Source organism: Furipterus horrens, unplaced genomic scaffold (genome assembly GCF_987537825.1).
Source record: "Furipterus horrens unplaced genomic scaffold, mFurHor1.1.pri manual_scaffold_3, whole genome shotgun sequence".
In the NCBI taxonomy this organism is placed as follows: Eukaryota; Metazoa; Chordata; class Mammalia; order Chiroptera; family Furipteridae; genus Furipterus; species Furipterus horrens.
In genome coordinates, this window is record NW_028327173.1 from 50,790,948 (window position 1) to 50,813,280 (window position 22,333).

The following is a 22,333-nucleotide window of genomic DNA, read 5'->3' on the forward strand; positions in this document are numbered from 1 at the left end:
AAACTCTGGGAGTTGTTGGATATGTCTATTAACTTGATTGTGGTGATGGTACCATTGGTGTCTGCAAACGGCTAAACTCATCAAATTGGACATATTAAATATGTGTGGCTCTTTGTGTAGCAATTATACCTCAATAAAGCTATTAAGAAAAGAAAGAAAGAAAAATTAATTATGTGCCCTAAAAAAAAAAAAAAAAAGTTAGTTAAGATTGGTTGACATTTAAAGTAGATAGGGATCTTAATTTAATCTGTTTTATTAAGGACAACCAGGAAAATCTCCTGATTACATTAAATATGACATTTCTAAGAAATCCTGAACCATCCTGGTAAGATTAAGATCTTGCTGTTATTATTCACTAGAAGCAGACCCTATTTCTCTTCCAGTTTTATTTTCTTAATAACATTTAGGAAAAACTGACATACTATCTATTTAAATCAATTACATATTGTCTGGACTCCTTTTATTAGAATTACAAATCAGTGATGTCTCAATTTTGTTGTTGTTTTTGTTGCTGGTGTATCTGCATTGCCTAAACCAGTGTGTGGCACATTGTAGGCACTCAACGAACAATTATTGAATGAATGGTTCTTCTGGGTGAACATGAAATACTTGTTGAAATATACTAGTGTGAGTTGCTAGTAAGATTTCTTCAATAAGTCTATGAGAGTCAGAGAAATTTAGTGTCACTGGAGAGATAAGATTAGCATCTATAAATAATCAGTGAATATCATAACACAGTATAAAATGAAGTACTTAATTATATAGCACAAATTACAATTGCAAATTCTTAGATAATAGAATAATTAATTAAGATTGCTTTACTATGAGAGAAGAGTTCAAGTAAAAGATGTAGCCTGAAGATTTCCATGAAGCATAGTAGAATCTGAATAAAAGACAGCATTTGCTTGATGGAAACAATAAAGAATACAAACAGGGGACATATACACACATTCTTCTACACCAACTTGACTTACCAGTTAGAGGGTTTTCAGAAAAGCGATTTTAAAAGAACCATATGCAGACTTAGAGAACAGCAGCTAGATTTAGGCCCATTGAAATATGACATTAAGTCTACCTTTATTATTTTAAGATAGGATTTATAGGCCACATACTTATACGGATTTGTATTTCTGTAGTTTATTAACAATTAATACTGTTTATTTATTTAACTGCATTTACACATCAAATGCTACTTTCAAATTATAATTTCTGAGAAATATAGTATGGCCAATATACCATGTCCCTTTCCCTTCAGTAAGGTTTGTCTATAGAGTCTAAATAAATAAAAATCTATCTTAAAGAGGATCAGAAAAAAATCCATCACCAAATATTAAACACAAAACTCCTGATAAATATGAGATTGGGGGGGGGGGGCCATAAATCTGTAAGCATCCTTAGAAGTCCCTGTGAGTATTATTTAGGGACCTTTATGTTCATGGTCTCTATATTCTGGAAATATTTATGCAAAAAGACATGCAAGACATGGCAATCCACTATGCAAGATGGTATACCCAAAGGTTAGGTGAGCATGATGATATATGAGCCATTGCTAGAAGTTACAAAACAGTAAGATATTTCAACACATCACCCTTTCAGAAATCATACCTAAAAAAAGCTGTCACTGAATTCTGTGGCAGAGACCTTGACACTTACATAAGGAGCATAATACATCCTTCAGGAATCTGTCAGATGAAAAAGAGATAGGTAACAGAAAACAAGTGCACTTAACAGTTAACAAGGTTGGAATACCCCTGGAGAAAAGAGATAAGACATCAGAGAATATCATGAGAGAATATCAATAGCAGCATTGGTATTTAGAGACAGAAAATAGAACAGTTATTTTTAGATAGAGACTCCTTTAAGTACTACGCCATCTGGTAAAAATTTGCCTGAAATGTACTTAAAGTTGATGAATGACTCCTTATGATGAACTGAGGATGAGTTTAAACCTGATCTTGGTCATCTATGCAGCCTCCAGTATTTATTTTTCATTTTCAGTTCTTCCACTACACTCATCATCCACACTAATCTGCTCTTTCTTCATTATCTGGTTCTCTGTTAGGGTTACTATTCCCACATAGACATTCAATGCAAAAATCCATTCTTTCCTATGACTATCATATGCATGTAGTCACCAAATCCTGCCAAATATACATTCTAAATCTATGACAGGTCTGTTTTCTTCTCCCCATTGCCGTACAATCTTAATTTAGTGTCTTTCTTTTCCCTAGACTACTTCAATATCCTCCTAATTGGTCTCCCCATCTCTACTATTGCCACCACCATTCCCAAACCTACCCTCCTCAAAGTAGCTTTAGCAATCTTTCTGAATTGCAGATATTACTAGGTTACATTTGCTTAAGATACTTCAATTGATCTAGGATAGAGTGTAGGGTCCCTAAAACAGCATTCAAAATCCCCACAACTGACCTCCACCTCCACTTCCATTCCTTCTGCCCATCTCACCAAAGATGATTTGCACTTTTTAACTTCATGGTCTAGATACTCAAATATATAATGCAATTTCACCATCTCCATGACTCAATTATTTTATCTGCATAAATCATCTTTCATACTTCTTCTACCTGGTTCAATATTATTCATCATTTAAAACTCAATTTAGCAGTAAAAACATTTGATGCAGTTATATTTGAATGTTTCTGTAGTCTTAATTTCAAGCTATTAAATATTTTTAGCATAAAGAAAATAATGATGCCCACTGTGAGATTAAAGTATTAACATTTATTAAAGACATCAGACTCTAGCTTTTTATAAATAACACATTACAGAAATGTGTAAACTCTCATTCCTAATCTTCCAATGTTTTCCCTCTCAGAGTTAGTATGTTTAAAATTTCAATGAAGCACTAATACCTTGTGTACATTGTTCTACAAGTTGCTTATTCCACATCGTGTTTCTGAAATTTGTCCTTGATGTTCAAAGTGGATATAATTGTACAAGCAAAGTACCAATTTCCCACTGCTCCATGTCTCTGCCAACACTTGAGGTTAACTAGATATTTTAAATGTTGGCCTATCAGATGAAAGGTAGATAGATATTTTAATTTATGTTTCTCTAATCACAAGAGGAGTTGACATATTTTTCATTTCTTCTTATTGGCAAGTGTAGAGTACCTTGCTCTACAAATTGTCTTTTTTTGGTCTATTTTTTATTTGATATTTTTTGTTATGTACGTGGACACTAGTTGCTTGGCTAAATGGGTTACAAGTATCATCTCCCGATTTGTGACTTGTCTTCTCACTTTGTGTGAGATGCCATTTGCCATAGAGAAGTTGTCATTTTAATGTACTAAAATGTATCACTCTTCCCTTTAGAGTCTATACTTTTATAATTTAAGAATTTTTTTTACTCTAATATCATAAAAATTCTATATTTGCCTATTCCTGTGCCAATAGTACATTGTTCTAATCACTAAAACGTAATATTGTTTTAATATCTGATAATATAAATTCTTTTTTTTTTTCTTTTCAAATGTGTCTTGCTGTTCTTGGTATTCAATTCTTCCATATAAATTTTAGGTTTAATCTGTTGAGGTTCACAAACAATCTGTTGGATTTTTTAATTGGTTGAAGACATGTGTCAGAGAGCAAGATCTCAAATGCTCTCTATTTACCTTTATTTAGTTCTCATTTTGTATCTCAATGAAGTTTTTTATTTCCTTGAAGAAAATCTTGAATTTAGATAAAGTACTTGTTGAAAAAGAACACAATCTATAATACTAGCAACTTAAGCTCCTTAGGGATTTTTATTAGAATTATAATTCTACTAAGTAGCTTAAGTTGCTAGTATTATAGATTGTGTTCTTCTTCAAAAAGTACTTTATCTAAATTTAGTTGATGCTATATAAAAACTTTATTCATTTTGATATCTTGATCTTATATTTGGCCACAGTGCTAATTATAAGTTCTAATATATGACCAGAAGTTTCTTTTGAATTTTCCTGTATAAAATTATATCAACTGAATATGATAATTTATTTTTCTTTCGCATTATTATAAATTTATATCTTCTTGAGTCTCTTTTTCATAAGCTATAATTTTCTGGGAAGTCATCTAGTGCATTAGACAGGTAGTCAATTTTCATATCAAGCATTGTCCTTAGGCCTCTCTTATGTGTTTTATAAATCTCTACCATATCCATGGCTGTTTTGTCCTTTATATTCCTAATATCATTTAATTGTGCCACTTATCTTTTACTTTTTTCTCATCCATCCTGCAGAGGGTTTTTCCACTCTACTAATTGTTTAAATAACACTCTTTTTTCTTATTAGTCTCTCTATTGGTTAATTGTTGGTTTAAGTTCCAATTATTAATTTCTACTGTATTGCTTCCTATTTCTTAAGAATTTTTGCATACTTGAAACATTGAAAACACTGAATGCTTGGAATATTTACCTACTTGGAACACTGAACACACCTAATGAACTGAAAAGAAATGAACTGGAAAATGAGATTTCAATCTTTTGTATTCAGTAAAGATTCTACTCTTTCATACAGATTTTATTCTCCTATTTTAACAATAAGTACATTAACCTTTATCTTTCTTTAAAAATTCCATCAATTTTCTGAAATGTGATTTTATATGTAGGTATATATGTATTTATATTAATATAAATCTTTATGCTGCATGTAAATTATCCTTCCACTCTTAAGCCTCACTGACCCCCAAATTATATGCAGCCATCCATGGGTGAATGCACTGCTTTCTGTACCGATGGAACTTTTATCCTTTATTCCTCAGATCTTAATTCAATAGTAAAAGAAAATCCCATGTCCGTCTGAGATGAATACATTTTATATAGCGTGATCTCTGAATAAATAATCTCTGCCTGTTTATAGAGCTGATTTATGATTATAATGGAGTAAATTGTTTTATATGACAAAGCAAGACAATGAACGATAAGGTTTAATTAGGCAGTGATTCAGTTTTAAGTATGTTTGTTGATTTGTCATAGTTCAAAGAGACTATGACACTATAATTAAAGGACTCAAATGAAAATGAATTAATGTGAAAGCCCTTCCTAATTCTGCAGCAATTAAGTGATTTTTCTCTCATCCTCTGAAACTTATTTCTATACAAGAATAGATTTTAAAAACATCATAGTGAGCAAAATTACTATTGTTAGTTGTCAATGAAAGGCAATCAGAGTTGAAGGCATTATTATGTGTTTTACCAGCTTGCCAATTATACCTCCTCTTCCCTAAACGCATGCAAAAAACACTAAAGACCAATAATATCTTCAATTTCCGATAAAGAGAGGGAATTTCTTTCCAATACATTCAAGAAAACAGATATGAGTAACCAGTTAAGTGATAAAAATATTTAAAATGTTGAACATATTAAGAATAGAGACTCTGCTGATAGGTGAGAAAGAGAGAGAAAAAGATGAGATAGAGATGGATAGAGATAGATATACGAGGACTGTCCAATAATATAATATTAAAAAATAGAGTAAAGGGCGAAAAGATGGTGGCAGAGTAGGTACCAGTGTTGTCTGCTTGCTCCCATCATGGAAGGACTTGGAGTATAAACTCGGAGAAAAGTGAGTGAATGTGGATTTCAGATAGCGCGAACAGGGAAGGGAGTGTGGGAGCGGCATGAAGGAGGGCAGAAAGCTTGGCCCATGCTCTCCAGGCTGAGTCACTAGGCCTCCCGGACTGGAGGTGCCATACCACACCCAAAAGGGGCAGCTGCTGACCGGCTCATTAGCCGGGATCTACTTAGAAGCTTCCCCTTGCTGTAGGCGCACCAACCAGCAAAGTCATGGAGAGAGTCAGCGAGAAGTTTTGGTTGAAACAGCCAGAGGTGTGGGAAGATAGTGAACAGCCCAGACTGTGAGAAACTGTGTGAACTGAATCTACGTGGAGACTCCCTTGGCTGGCAACCCTGGGCTGACAACTCTGTGCTCCGGGGCTCGTACCAAGTCTCCACCAAACAAAAAAGCAGAACTGAGCTAAGGAGATGGGGCCCCTATGGGAAAGCTGTGGTGGAACTACAGACTTGGTAGGGACCCCAGGCAGGCAAGTGGCACATGCAGGCATACAGGCAGGGACGCAGGCCGGTGCTGCAGCTTGGAGGCAACAAAGAAACTTTTTTGGAGGAGCAGAGACAGGACTTGAGGCTGGGCAGAGGCTATTGGCATGTACACGCTGGCCCACCAGCAGAACTGCATTGCTGGAAAAGCCTGAGGAGGGCTGAGGGCGCCGCAGGACCAGGGGGTAGGGGACTCAGCTAAGTGCATCTCACAGCAGAGCAGTGTCAGGCCCACAAGTGATAGAATAGCAACCCCAGAATCAAGCTAGGTCTCCTCACAGCCAGCCAGCAAGAAAAGATTTGAAACCCATAGAATTTTGATCAGGGGCAGATCCAGAAAAAGAGACAGTGCCCAAAGGTTGTACCACGTAAAAAGTCTTTCTTTAATCTGTTTCCTACCTTTTCTCCCTCCTATTCTTTAATTTTTTGTTTGTTTGTTTTTCTGTTTTGTTGATCCTCCCTCTCACACTAAACATATAGCATATAACTTCTGTATAAACCTTATACTATACACTTGCACTTTCTCACTTTATTCTGCATTCTTCCCTCCCTTTTTCAACATACAATGTAAATATTACTGTCTTGTGTAGCCTTGATGCTACTTGCTACTCTTATTGTTCTATCATCTTTCCTCTAAAAAATCATCTTTATTTAATTTAAAACAACTCTTATCTGTTTCTCCTATAATATAATAGTCTTAACCTCTTTATATTTATATTAATACTGGCTCATTTACTGCTGATAGTGTGATTGTGGGTGGGGGATATTTTGGAGGGTGTGGGTTTCTTGCCTGGGTCGTGTGTTTATGTTTTAACAGCATCTCCAAAAAAGAACTGAAGACAAGGTGGGCAGAGAGACTCTCAATCAACTAGCCAGAGGGAAGGATCCACCAAAGAGTAACTGAAATACAACCAGACAGCTTAAACAAGTAGCATAAAGGGCATCCCAAGAGCATCAGGCTCAGGAGATCAAAGAAACTGCACCACTGAATCCCGCAGGTCACCTATTTAGAATCTCATACCACAAAGGCAGAAAATCAAAGCAGACAAATCTAAGAAACAAAAACAAACAAGAAGCATCCAACATGGGGAGACACAGAAACAACCTCCCAATGAAAGGAAAACTAGAGTCCCCAGAAAGAGAGATAGATGGAACAGACATAAGCCAACTATCAGACATTGAATTCAAAAGAATGATTATAAGGAAGCTCAATGAACTTGACAAAAACAAAAAGAAAGAAAGAAAACTACAATGAACTCCAGGGGAATTACAAAGAACTCCAGGGAAGCTACAAAGAACTTACTGAGAACTACACCAGCATAAGAAAGGACATAGAAACTATCAATAAGAACCTGGAAGAAATGGAGAATACAATTTCTGAACTGAAGAACACAGTAAAGTCAATCAAAATCAGACTCAATTAAGCAGAGGATCAGATCAGTGAGTTAGAGGACAAGGTAGAAAAAAGCTCCCAGACAATACTACAAAATAAAAAAAAGACTGAAAAAGAATGAAGAGGGTATAAGAGAACTGCTGGACAACATAAAATGAAAAATACTCAAAATCATAGGCATATAAAAAGGTTAAGAAGAAGAACATGGGTTAGAAAGCCTGATTGAAAAAGTAATGACAGAAAAGTTTCCTAACTTCATGAGAGAAAAAGTCGTGCAAGCCCAGGAAGCACAGAGGGTCCCAACGAAGATGAACCCAAAGAGCCCCACTTCAAGGCACATCATAATTAAAATGGCAACATTCAGAGATGAAGAGAGAATCCTAAAAGCAGCAAGAGAAAAACAGCAAATAACATACAGGGAGCTCCAATAAGGCTATCAACTGATTTCTCAACAGAAACATTACAAGCCAGAAGGGAATGACAAAAATTATTTCAAGCAGTGAAAAACAAAGACCTACAACCAAGACTACTCTACCCAGCAAGGCTCTCTTTCAAAATGGAAGGTGAAATAGGGAGTTTCCCAGACAAAGGAAGACTAAAAGAATACATCTCCACCAAACCAGCATTGCAAGAAATGCTAAAGGGAATGCTTTAAGAAAAAAAAAAAAAAAGAGAGAGAGGGAGAGGAACACAGGTACAAAGGGAAATGAATAAATACCTGTCAATAATAACCTTAAATGTAAATGGATTAAATGCTTCAATCAAAAGACCTAGGGGAGCAAAATGGATATGAAAACATGACCCACATATATGCTGTCTACAAGAGACATACCTCAAAACAAAATATCTATACAGACTGAAAGAGAAGGGATAGAAAAAAGTATTCCAAGCAAATGGACATGAAAAAAAAAAAGCTAGGGTAGCAATACTTATATTAGACAAAATGGATTTCACAGCAAAGGCCATAAAAAGAGACAAAGAAGGGCATTTCGTAATACTTAAGGGAACAATCACTCAAGAAGATATAACCTTGGTAAACATATATGCACCCAACATAGGAGCACCCAAATATGGAAGGAAAATACTAGAAGACTACAAGAAAGATATCAACAGCAACACACTCATAGTAGGGGACTTTAACACCCCATTATCAATAATAAACAAATCTTCTGAGCAAAGACATACCAAGGATACTGAGGCATTGAACAACACACTAGATCAAAGGGATTAACTGATATATATAGAACTTTTCACCCCAAGGAGCAAAATATACATTCTTTTCAAAGGCATATGGGACATTTTCAAAGATAGACCACATGGTAGGACATGAAAAAATCCTCAACAAATTCAAGAAAATTGAAATTGTATCAAGCATCTTCTCAGACCACAATGCCTTGAAACTAGAAATCAACCTCAAGGAAAAAAATTCAAAAACATTCAAACTCATGGAGAATGAATAATGTGATATTAAGTAATTAATGGGTTAACAATTACATCAAAGAAGAAATCAAGAAGTTTCTAGAACAAATTATAATGAACACACAACAGCCCCAAATCTATGGGACACAACGAAAGCAGTCCTGAAAGGAAAGTTCATATCAATACAGGCCTACCTGAAAAGGATAGAAGAATCTCAAATAAAAAATATAACCCTACAGCTACAAGAACTAGAACAACAACAACAAACAAAGCCCAGGGTGAGTAGAAAACAAGAAATCATCAAGATCAGAGCAGAATTAAATGACATAGAGACTAAACAAACAATTCAAAAGATCATCAAAAGCAGGAGCTGACTCTTTAAAAAGATAAAGAACATCAACAAGCCTTTAGCCAGGTTCATCAAGAAAAAAAAAGGGAGAAGGCCCAAATAAACAAAATCATAAATGAAAGAGGATAAATCATGACCTATATCACAGAAACATAAAGTATTTTAGAAATTACTACAAACAATTGTATGGCAAGAGACTTGAAACCTAGATGAAGTGGAAAAATTTCTAGAAACATATAATCCTCCAAAACTGAATCGAGAAGAAGTAGAAGCCTGAACAGACCAATAACAAAGAGTGAAATTGAAACAGCAATCAAAAAACTTCCAGCACAAAAAAGACCTGGACAGGACGGCTTCACAGGTGAATTTTACAAAACATTTAGGGAAGAACTAATGCCTACCCTTCTCAAAGTATCCAAAAAAATTCAAGAAAAGGGAAAACTCCCAAAATCTTTCTATGAAGCCAGTATTACCCTAATTCCAAAACCAGATCAAGACACAACAAAGAAAGAAAACTACAGGCCAATATCGATGATGAATATAGATGCTAAAATCCTCAACAAAATATTGGCAAACAGGATCCAGCAACACCTTAAAAAGATCTTACACCATGATTAAGTGGGATTCATCCCACGGATGCAAGGATGGTTTAATATTCGCAAATCAATAAATATAATACACCACCTAAACAAAATAAAAGACAAAAACCACATGATCATACCAATAGAAGCAGAAAAAGCATCTGATAAAGAACAACACCCATTTATAATGAAAACACTCAGAAAAAGGGGAATAGGGGAAGCATACCTCAAAACAATTAAGGCTATATATGAGAAACCTGAAGCCAACATCATACCAATGGACAAAAACTCAAAGTATTCTCCCTGAGATCAGGAACAAGACAAGGATGTCCGCTCTCTCCACTCCTATCCAACATAGTGTTGGAAGTTCTAGCCACAGCAATCAGACAAGAAAGAGAAATAAAAGGCATCCAAATTGGAAAAGAGGAAATAAAACTGTCATTATTTGCAGATGACATGATAGTGTACATAGAAAACCCTATAGACTCCACTAAAAAACTACTTGACGTAATAAACAAATTTGGCAAAATAGCAAGGTACAAAGTCAATATTCAGAAATCAAAGGCATTTCTGTACACCAACAATAAAATATCAGAGATAGAAACTTTAAAAAATCCCATTTACTATAGCAACAAGAAAAATAAGGTACTTAGGAATAAACTTAACCAAAGAGATGAAAGACCTGTACTTCGAAAACCACATAACACTGAAGAAAGAAATTAAGGAAGATACAAATAAATGGAAACAAATACCATATTCATGAATAGGAAGAATTAACATCATTAAAATGTCCATACTACCCAAAGCAATGTACAGATTCAATGCAAGCCCTATTAAAATACCAATGGCATATTTCACAGACCTAGAACAAATACTTCAAAAATTTATATAGAGCCAAAAAAGACCCTGAATAGCCACAGCAATCTTGAGGAAGAAGAACACAGTAAAAGGAATCACAACACCTGATACCAAACTATACTACAAGGCCATGGTAATCAAAACAGTCTGGTACTGGCATAAGAACAGACATATAGATCAATGGAACAGAATAGAGAGCCCAGAAATAGACCCAGGCCTGTATGGTCAACTAATATTTGACAAAGGGGGAAGGAGCATAAAGTAGAATGAGAAGAGCCTCTTCAACCAATGGTGCTGGGAGAACTGGACAGGGACATGTAATAAAATGAAACTAGACCACCAACTTCACCACACACCAGAATAAACTCAAGATAGATCAAGGACTTAAATGTAAGCTGTGACACCATAAAAGTCCTAGAGGAAAACATAGGCAGGAAAATTACAGATATCCCATGTAGCAATATTTTCACCAATACATCTCCTAAGGCAAGGAAAATAAAGGAAAGAATAAACAAATGGGACTATATCAAACTAAAAATTTTCCGCTCAGCAAAAGGAAACAACCGTATCGGAAAACATATTTACCGATGATACCCAGACAAGGGATTGATCTCCAAAATATATAAATAACTTACACATCTCAACACCAAGAAGACAGACAGCCCAATTAAAAAATGGGCAAAGGACTTGAACAAACACTTCTCCAAAGAGTATACACAGAGGGTCCATAGACACATGAAAGAATGCTCAACATCACTAGCCATCAGGGAGATGCAAATGAAAAGCACATTGAGATACCACTTTATACCTGTCAGAATGGCCATTATCAACAAATCAACAAGTACTGTCGAGGATGTGGAGGAAAGAGAACCCTAGTGCACTGTTGGTGGGAATGCAGACTGGTGCAGCCACTATGAAAAACAGTATGGAATTTCCTCAAAGAACTAAAAATGGAACTGCCATTTGAACCAGTGATTCCACTGCTAGGATTATACCCAAAGAATCCTGAAACCCCAATTCAAAAAAACTTATGCACCCCTATGTTCATAGCAGCGCTATTTACAATAGCTAAGCGTTGGAAACAGCCTAAATGCCCATCTGGAGATGATTGGATTAAAAAACTGTGGTACATTTACACAATGGAATAATATGCAGCAGAAAGAAAGAAGGAACTCCTGTCATTTGTGACAACATGGATGGAGATAGAATTATGCTTAGTGAAATAAGCTAGGTAATGAAAGAAAAATACCAAATGATATCACCTGATACAGGAGACTAATGAACAACAGAAACAAGGAACAAGGAACAAAATAACAATTATCAGGGGGGAGGGGGAGAAGGGGGTAAGTAGGGGATGGGTCTAGTCAAAGAACATGTATAAATGACACATGGACATGGACGACAACGGGGTGGGGAATGACTGTGGGAGAAGGGGTGGGCTGGGTGGGCGGGAGCAATGGGGGGAAAATGGGACAACTGTAATTGAAAAATAATGAAAAAAAAGACTATGTGAAAAAAGAAATAGAGACACTTATTGAAGAAGATACAAGATAAAAGAAACATTGTACATAGGACAATGATGCCTCAGTCCCCTTCAAAGTAGGCATGTTGGGACCTCACACAGTTCTCCCAATTGCCATCAGCTGCCCCATCATATTTTCCTGAATCTCATCAATGATCTGAAATCTCTTCATTTCAAAGGTGATTTTAGTTTGGGGAAAATCAAGAAGTCACAGGATACCAAATATGGGCTGTAGCAGGGCTGAGTCACCTGGGTGATTTGATGTTTTGCTAAAAAACTCTGCACGAGATGTCATGCATGAGTTGGCACATTGTCATGATGAAGCTGTTGATCACCAGTTCTCCATCCCCCTGACCTTCTGAATCATCTAAATAGTTTCTGCCAAGAAATGTTCAAGCTTAACACATAGTTTGATGCAGATTCATTGCTATATTTGCTCAGTCATTTTGAATGCGACAACCACACGGTACACATGCTCACCCCATGGATGTCTACTGTCCCCACTGACTGGTACAGTGAGGTAGTCATTGTTTATGCATGTGCATTCCAGTCTGCTCTTCTTGACTGCCAGATTATATTAATATCACACAAACTCGTTAATATTAACAATGGTTGTACTTTTTCTGGACAGACCTTGTATATTAATGACTTCCTTTTTAGAGACCTAATGATTAAAGTTAGCTACTGAAATATAAGACAGACAACTAAGACAAGATGATAAAGCAGTGACTCATCAATTTATAACTACATATTATGTCTTATTTTTTCCATCTCATTTCATTTCATATAGAATAAAATTTAAAATGCTAGGTGTTGAGAAGAGAGAGCCATATGTAGTCAAATAGTTGAATAAATTTTCATGCAGATGATAGAATTTTAATGTATTTATATGGATGATACTTAGACTGAGGATTTAGATAGAGATTGGATGAAAACTGGTAAAAATTATAATACATTAAATAAATATATTCAGAAAATGAGATTAAAAGACAAATATATGTGCTATAGAAATGTCTTACACCCAGATCTGCTCTTTAAGGGTCTTCTACTGATGATCATTGGGAATCAGTGTGTGCTATTGCTATTGCTATTGCTATTGCTATTGCTATTGCTATTGCTGGGCTCCATATTTGATAGTGACAAAATTATTTGGTACATTTAGTTTCCATACTTACCTGTTGCATTGGGAAAAATATTTTTCCACACTTAAATATCAACTTAAAACCAACTAAAAGCTTAACAAGATTTTAATTGACCCTTTAATTTAGGCTTTTATATTCACATCAACAATCATTTTTCATAATTACATAAAGTTGAACACTATGTTAATTACTGACTTAAAAATTTTCTGTCACGACTTGTTTGTCTGCATCAGTAATAAGCAGGGTAGTTACAGTGACAACAATTAACTGAATATACTAAAACCTAAATTTAGCCATGACTTTCAACTTTTATCATGCTAGGCAGGAAAGTTTCGTACTGGATTGATTTCAGAATTCTTTCCTTCCCCTTCTTCTGCACAGCAGTGAAATAGTCAAATAGAGGCATCAGGAAAGAGAACAAGAATGAAAACCCCACAAAATGAAGTAGTTCTTGAATAATTGAAAGTTAAACAGGAACTTTTTCAACCTAATTTTTTAAAAAGGGGGCAAACAAAATAATCAGATAAAGTAGTCTGTTATATTTTTTATTCTTCAAGATATTAACATTTTGTTAATGCAATTATGAATAACTTCATTGCATTAGAAGCTTTGTTTCTAAGATGGCTTAAGTTCAGAATACAGAAGTGTTATTTCTCATTTGACAGTATTTCTGTGGACATATTCAAAATAACTTGTGGCATAGTTACTGAAGTAAACATATTGGAGAAATAATACCACAGTGTCTTAATCAGAATGGTAAACATTTATTGATGTCATCTGCTATATGTGAATAGGGCAGTTGTCCATTTTAAAATTAAATATTCCATTTTGCCTATAAAACAGTACTTTTTGTGGAATCGTTTTAGAGTACTGTTCTTATTGGTTACTCAGCCTAAGTTTAAATCTAGTCGGAATAAAATAAGCTTGAATCTTGAGGGATTCCCAAAAGGAGAGGACTTGTGATGCCCTTAAGAACTTATGTTAGAAGGTCGATGTGATGTGTGAACTGAAAAATAAGGATTAAAACTTGAATTGTATGGCCTACAGCTGCTTGATCCTGTTTTCTACAGTAATCACAAGGAAAAATGATTGGAATAAGATATATTGTTAAAGTAAAAGATATTTATCTGCTGCCCTGACTGGTGTGGCTCAGTTGGTTGGGTGTCATCTGCAAAGCAAAACATTGCCAGTTTGATTCCCAGTCAGGGCACACACCTGGTTTGCAGGCCTGGTGCCTGGTTGGGGCACATGTGAGAGGCAACCAATCGATGTTTCTCTCACACATCGATGTTTCTCTCCCTTTCTTTCTCCTTCCCTTCCCCTCTCTCTCAAAAATAAACAAATAAAATCTTTTTAAAAAAAGATATTTATCTCCCTCTTTCTAGATAAATAAATTTGAAAATCAAAACAAAGTCCATCTTAGAGAATATGTATGTATGTGTGTGTGTTTAATGTAATTTTAAATATACATATACATACATATATAACTTTTTAAATTATTTGATTATACTATGTTTCAGAGGACCAGACAGACTAATCTTAAAGATTGGTTAATAAAAATGTGCATTCTATAATAAACTCTAACATCATTATAATAGGAAATAATATAATGGAGTAAAGAGGAACAAGAGATATAGTGATAAAAAATTGAATTAAATTCTACCTATATCCATTTTCACCTATACTCATTAAGTATTTAAATAAGCCACTTAGTTCTTGTGAATGTGTGGTTTTTTATCCATAAAATTAAAATAATATTGCCTAATATATCTTCTTCACAGGATTATTAAGAGAATTAAATTATTTTATACACTGGCATAAAGAAATCTGAGTTAGCTTTCCTCTTATTAATACATGAATTTTATCTAGTATTTATTAGGTACCATAATTAGTATCATACTAAACATGATACTAAGTGTTTTACATTAATAACATCCAATACTCAAAATAGACCTTTAAATTAGGCTAGAAATGAGTGAATGACACTCGGATATTATAATGTTTGCCTAATATAACATGGCTAGTTAAGTGATAATGCAAGGATTCAGTCACCTTTCCAATCTTTGCTTTTAACCACTGTGCTGTCCTATCTCCCCAGCTTCAGATTGCCCTACAAATTGAGATTATGCTCTAAGAACTTTTCTAAACTCTAAATCCCATATATTAGTATTTATGGAGTTCCCCCGGCACATATTTTCCCAAATGTGTTTCAACTTTCATAAGTAAATTAAGTTAGCTATAAGAACCTCAGCAAAAATATTAAAATGTTGCTTAGCACAAATATTTATATATTTATACTGTAATATATAAATGTTCATAAATATGCATATTCATACATATATAATATTTTTATAATTTACTCTGCATCTGCAAAAGCATTCATGTCAGCTACTATACTGATTAGATGTTGGGATAGTCTTTCAGCACACTATTTATACTTCTTTGCTGTGTTTTTCTAAGTAGATAAATTTACAAAATTATACCTCAAGCTCATTTTGACTTGATTGTTGGTTCCTTTTTGACTGGTAACCTCTGCTTCTATTTATTTATAATAATTACAGATAACATTTTATGCAGCACTTTCTGCCAACTACTTTATCTGATTTATCTTTTTTAATCCTCACTGCAACTCTGGCGAAACTGTTCATATAATCACCATTTTTTTTAAAGTGGGAAACTAGTACATTGTATACTTAAATGACTTGCTGAAGGTTTCCCAACGCATGAGTGATAAAGTTGGGATTTCATCTCAGTCTGGTAGACTCTGCTCTGAACAATGTTAAGTGTAAACTGTGAACAACATAATACAAGTTAAAAATAATAATAATAATGTAGTAGCGTTTCAACACAGCATACAGTTTCATTTTCAGTAGAAAATAAGGAGATGCAGACTTTTCCTTAATGTCATGGTTTATTTTGCTCTGCTTTAATATCTTGGTTTATACATAATTCCAGGAAATATCATTCTAAGGTAGTGTAGGCACAAGGCATCAGGCACACAAGTGTCTAATGTGCCCAGATTGGTGATGGAAGAGAAAAAGCTAAAGAAAGGGAAGAAGAAGCATTATACCCCTGTTAGTTGCAGAGATCCAAAGTAGTTGTGAATACCCAAGGAAAATGTTGAAGGTCATTTAAGGATTAGCTTATTGACTTCTTTGCCATTTGGTTATGTCTAGTTAATGAGGGAAGCTTTAGGTGTTATGGCTTTTCAAAGAAGAGAATCATTATTTCTCATTCAATTCACACATTAGCGAGCTCCTAAAATTCCTTGGGTTCTTATTAAGAAGGCAAAATACTTTAGCAATAATATTAAGATAGCGTAGTTTCTGATGAACTTTCACAGAGGGAAAAATGGCATGAGAAATGTCCCCACACTCTCTTTTGTACCCCTATTTTATGCTAAATAGAAGAGGAGCTGATTCACTGGGCTTCCAAGTCCTGTGGCCATGGTGGTCTCAGTCAGCTGAAACTAAGAAGGTGGAGGGTTTTCTTTCATAAGTAGCTACCATCAAAAAGTTCAATTAAATCCTCCCACAAAATGTTTCTCCTCCTTCTGTCATATATGAAGTTTTAGCAGGACTAGTATTTTATGAAAATTTTTAGATCCTTAATAATAGTTGTAAAATTGAGATCAGGTAGTACAGCAGGCATGTAAGAATGACTTCCTATAGCTGTTTTATAACTCTTGCAGGGGCTACTATATTTGATTCATTTGTGTCAATTGCTTGAAATGTCCTCCACATCTTTAATTTCTGGTGCTCATATTTAGGATTAGGTTTTGTGGGCTTACTGGTTTACAGGAAGAAAAACGTGTGTTTTCCTGTCACATAGCCAACAGCACAGCTGTGCCCACAGATGAGCAGCTCTCCAAGGGCAGTCATCCAGGCTGGCTGCCTCCAAGCCTCCAGAAAAGACGGTCAAGGGCTGCTCACCTCTTCACCTTTCAGGCAGATGCAGAGCTGCACTCTGTGCCAACAAGGAAGAATTGCAAAGATTTGTTAGAGTCTGATATTCATTTGGGAATATCTGTTGGCTTTGTGATTTGTCCTTAGTTATTTTTCAGATGTGTGTTCAATCTCCCCACTTATAAAATGAAAGGACCAAAGATTTTATCTTCTATTTTCTTATATCTTCTGATTTCTTCTTTCTCCAGTAGCAATGCTATAATAACTAAGTAAACTCAAACTATTTTTATTTCTTTAGACACATATAAAGAGCCAAGATCTATCTTATGCCAAATATGCAATTGTTCTCTATCTCATATCCAATTTCCAATTATTACTATTATAAAGTATTTAACATTCAAATTCTATTTTTAAAATTATATATATATGATATGATGCAAATATATAACATTATTTTTAATGATAACACCCATAGTGCTTATACTGTGTATTTAATTAATCATTCTTAGTATTAAAATTATAACTTAGAGAATTAATACTGGAACATTTTCATGTATTTTTTTCTTTTACATTTTAGGTGTACAAGAATTTCCAGAAAACATAAAGTGCTGTAAGTGTTTAACAATTATTGAAGCCAGTGTCAATCCCATTTCTAAGTGAGTATAAGTAATTTTATTTTATTTATTTTACATTTCCAACGAAATAATGTACCAAAAAAATTGACATAATAAATTAATTTCAAATGCTGCAGTTAAAACTCAGTTTAATAGAATTATGGGAAAAGGATTATCAAATCAGAATAGTTCAACAAAAGATTATTAAAAGCACCACTGAGTAACAGGAAGGCCTAACTGGTGCAAGATGGCATTACTCTGAAGCAAACTGTCATTATTTTTCTGTGGTTCTCAGGCAGCATTCCATGGAAGAGCATTGAAACTAAGAAAACAGTTATTAGTTATGGTTGATGGAAAATTGCCATCAAGGACCTATCTGATGAAAGTTCAATAAAGTTCAAGAGTTTAAGGTATCAATAGGTGTGTGAAAATAGCTAATCATGCACTTCAAGCTAGAAAAGGAATTAACTATGACCAGAAAAAACAAAAAATAAAAAACAGTATTTGTGTACCAGAGATTATAGGAAGAGCAAAAAGACAATTCTATGAGGATAGCAGGATGGAATAAATGGATAGCAAAGATGCTGTGATCAGACATGGGGTATTTGTGGTTCATAATTTGTTATTAAAGAAATTCCATGAGAAAAAGAGACCCAGCCTGTGACCATGTCAGGAAATTAGTTATTTCATAGTGCTAGAGTATAGTATGGATCAAATAGGTCAAGAAACCAGGAAGTGAATGGATTGGAGGAGTCATGAACCTCAATGTTAAAGTCACTTAACAATGGAAGTGAACTTAAAATCTAGAAAGGATGTTGATGTTGTAGTAATACTTGAAAGAGGTTGAAACAAATCAGTGAAATGGGATGCAGATAATGATTTTCAGAGTAAGATTGGCATTTTAATTATACAAAAACTGAAAGTAGGACTTGAGAAAACTTCCTCAGACCTTTGTCCACATAATGTTGGAGAGACTGAGAGAAACTTAAACCCATTAGGAAGTTATATATTGAATGAAGACCAAGGAAATTTTAAGGGAAATTTTTACTAACTGAGTTGAGGAAAGGGAATAGTGAAGATGGTTTCTTGATGGATCATGAGAAGAGGTTTTAGATGAGAACAGTAGTGGAATAGAATGTAGAAGAAGGAGATTGAAATTTAGAGATAAATTTTTACACCAGCAATTTATTATAGTTTCTCATCTTTCTCAAAATTTGCTGCTATTAGTTTTTTTTTGTTTTTTGTTTTTCTATTTAGCCAGTCTAGTAAATGTGCTATCTCATGGTGGTATGTCACAGTAATTTCAATTTATATTTTTCATGTCCAAGTAACATCTTTCCATGTGCTTAATTACAATCTGTATTACTTCTTAAGTAAAAGTTCAGATCTTTTTTTTAAATTATGTATTTATTTATTTGTTGTTTTGTTTATTCATTTATTTTTAGAGAGAGGGGAAAGGAGAAAGAGAGGGAGAGAAACTTCACTGTGTGGTTGCCTCTCACTTGCGCCCCCAACTGGGGACCTGACGTGCAACTGAGTCATGTGCCGTGACTGGGAATCAAACCAACGACACTTGGCTTGCAGGCCGACGCTCAATCCACTGAGCCACAGCAGCCAGGGCTAGTTCAGATCTTTTGTTATTTATATTGTCCTGTCTTTTTATTATTGATTTGTTAGAATCATTTATATATTCCGGCTAACAGTCCTTTATCAGGTATTTGTTTGCCAAAATTGTAGAATAGAAGCATCCTGTGGCTTATCTTTCCATCTTCTAGATAGTAATTCTCAGAAGAAATTTTTAACTTTGAAGTCCTATTTATATAATTTTAATGGCTTATGCTTCTTTTTCCTAGTATTCTTTGCTAAATTCATAGTCAAATATTTTCTCCTATGTTTTCCTTTGGAACTTTTATAGTTTAGGCTTTACACTTAGGTATATGATCCATTTAAAGCTGAATTTTATATATGGGCAAAGAATGAGGGTCATGTTTAGTTTTTTTAGTTTGTTGGTTGATTGGTTGGTTGGTTTGTGTATGATTTCCAATTGTTCCAATACTGTTTGGTGAGATCGTCCTTTCTTCATAAAATCACCTGAGTACCTTTTTGTAAATCCATTGATTATATGTTTGGTTTCATTTCTCAATTCTTTGTTTTGTACACTGATTTATATGCCATCTTCCTACATCAGTTTTATACATTTTTAATTACTATAGCTTTATAGTAATTCGTAGAATCAGGGAATGTGAGTCCTTCAACTTAGTTCCTCTTTATCAAAATATTTGCAATATTCTGTGCCCTTTGCTTTTTCATATATTTTTTATAAGTAGTTTGCCAATGTCTACAAAAATAAAAAAATATTTCTGGAATTTTGATAGGGATTGCACTGAATCTCTAGATCAGTTGGGGCAGAAGTATCTCAGGAATATTGAGTATGCCTATCCCTGAACATAGTTTATCTCTATCTTATTTAGATCTTTAAAAAATATATTATCAATATTTTATAGAATTTAGCATATAAATCCTGTACATTTTATTCATTTTATTCCAAATATTTTATGGGGTTTTTTTGTGCAAATGCAAATGATTTTTCCATTATTTTATTGTTTCTTGCTGTTATATAGTAATACAACTGATTTTTTCAAATATGGACTTTATATCCTGCATCCTCACTATATTCACATATTAGTTCTGGTAGATATTTTATAGATTTGGAGTGATTATTTTTAGTAGGCTATCATGAACCTGTGAATAAAGACAGTTTTATTTTGTCCTTTTCAATCTGTATGCCTTTTATTTATTTATTTTTCTTGCTCTATTGTCCTGGCTAGGACTTCCTGTACAATGTTGAGTAGAAGAGGTGAAAAGAGACATCATTACCTTGTTTCCAGACCTAGGGAGAAAGCATTCAGACTTTCACAATTATGTGTGGTTGTTACTTGTTTTTCATACAAGCCCTTCATCAGGTTGAGGAAATTTTCAATAACTATCTCTCACTTCCTTTTAAGCCCTCCTCAGCAGGATCCTTAAAGTTTACATTTCTACTTTTCATTCTTTTCAAGGAAATCTAGGCTTTCTCTGTGATGCTTTTCAACAATCTTTTTTTAGTATCTGACCGGAGCCTGGTTCCAAAGCCACTCCACATGTTAAGGCATTTATTACAGCAGAATCCCAATTCCAGATACCAAAATCTGTGTTGGTTTTCTAATACTCTGTAAGAAATCACCATAAGCTTGGTAATTTATTATCCTTGAGTTTCTGTGAGTCAGAAATCTGGCCATGGTTTAGCTGGGTCCCTGCTTCAAGGTTTCATCAGGCTGAAATCGAGGCATTGGTCAAACTGTGTTTTTATCTAGAGGCTCAAGTGGACAGGAATTCACTTTCAAGCTCACTCAGGCTCTTGGCAGAATTCCTGTACTTTTTATTATAAAGTGAGAACCCCAGCTTTTTGCTGGCTGTCAGCTGGAGGCCACTTGGGAATCCTAGAAGCTGGTACAGTTCCCAGCCATTAGACTGTCCGTAGACAGTTCACAACATAGCAGCTTGTTTTTCAAGGCCAGCAGCTGAATAGAGGGAGTCTCCTAGCAAGACGAAGTCATATAATATACAGTTATGGGAGTGACAGCTCATCATATTTGCCACATTCCATTGATCAGAAGCAAGTCACAAGTCCTACCACACTCAAAGGGAGAAGATTATACAAGGGCACAAATATCAAGAAATAAAGGTCTTGGGGGCTGCCTTAGAATCTCTATATCACATCTTGATATCTGGTTTACTGAGACTTTTCATTGTCAATGGATGTTGAATTATTTCAAAGCTTCTTTTATAAAAAATCTATTGACACAATAATATGGTTTTTCTTTTTCAATTTAATGATATGTTAAGTTACATTGATTTGTTTTTGAATGTCAATTTAACTTTGCTTTCCCAGTATAAATTCTACTTGGTCATGAATTCTCACTCTTTTTATAAATTAATGGCTTTGATTCACTACTATTTTGTAAAGGAATTTTCCATCTATATTTATGAGGCATATTACTCTGAACTTTCTTTTCTTGCAATGTCTTTGTCTGATTTTGGTATCAGTGCAAAACTGGCCTCATAGAAATAGTTTGGTTATATTCCTTTCTATTTTTTACAAATTTTTAATAGAATTAGAATTATATCTTTCTTAGATATTGGTAGAATTTGCCAATGCAGCCATCTGGGCTTAAATGTTTCTTTATGGAAAAGTTTTTAATTACAAATTTAATTTCCATAATAGCTATAAAGGTATTAAAATTACCTATTTGTTTTTCTTGAGTGATCATTGGCAGTTTGTGCTTTTCAGGAATTTGAACATCTCATGTAAGTGTTCAAATTTATTGGGATCTCATTTTTTATAGCATTTTTATTAACCCTTTCATATCTGTGGGTCCTCTAAGTGGTGCTCTCTTTCATTTCTGGTATCAATAACGTGTGTCTCCTTTCTTTCTTTTTTTCTTTTTTTCTTTCTTT

At 34.4% G+C, this 22,333-nt stretch overlaps 1 protein-coding gene across 1 annotated transcript in view; it reads left to right on the forward strand.

Moving 5' to 3' along the window:
- Nucleotides 1-22,333, forward strand: part of LRRC7 (leucine rich repeat containing 7) — a 299,869-nt gene that overhangs the window by 39,478 nt on the left and 238,058 nt on the right. Inside the window, exon 3 of the mRNA XM_090269599.1 lies at nt 17,800-17,878. Within this exon, the coding sequence (XP_090125725.1) occupies nt 17,800-17,878 (79 nt within the window). The remainder of the gene's footprint in view (nt 1-17,799; nt 17,879-22,333) is intronic.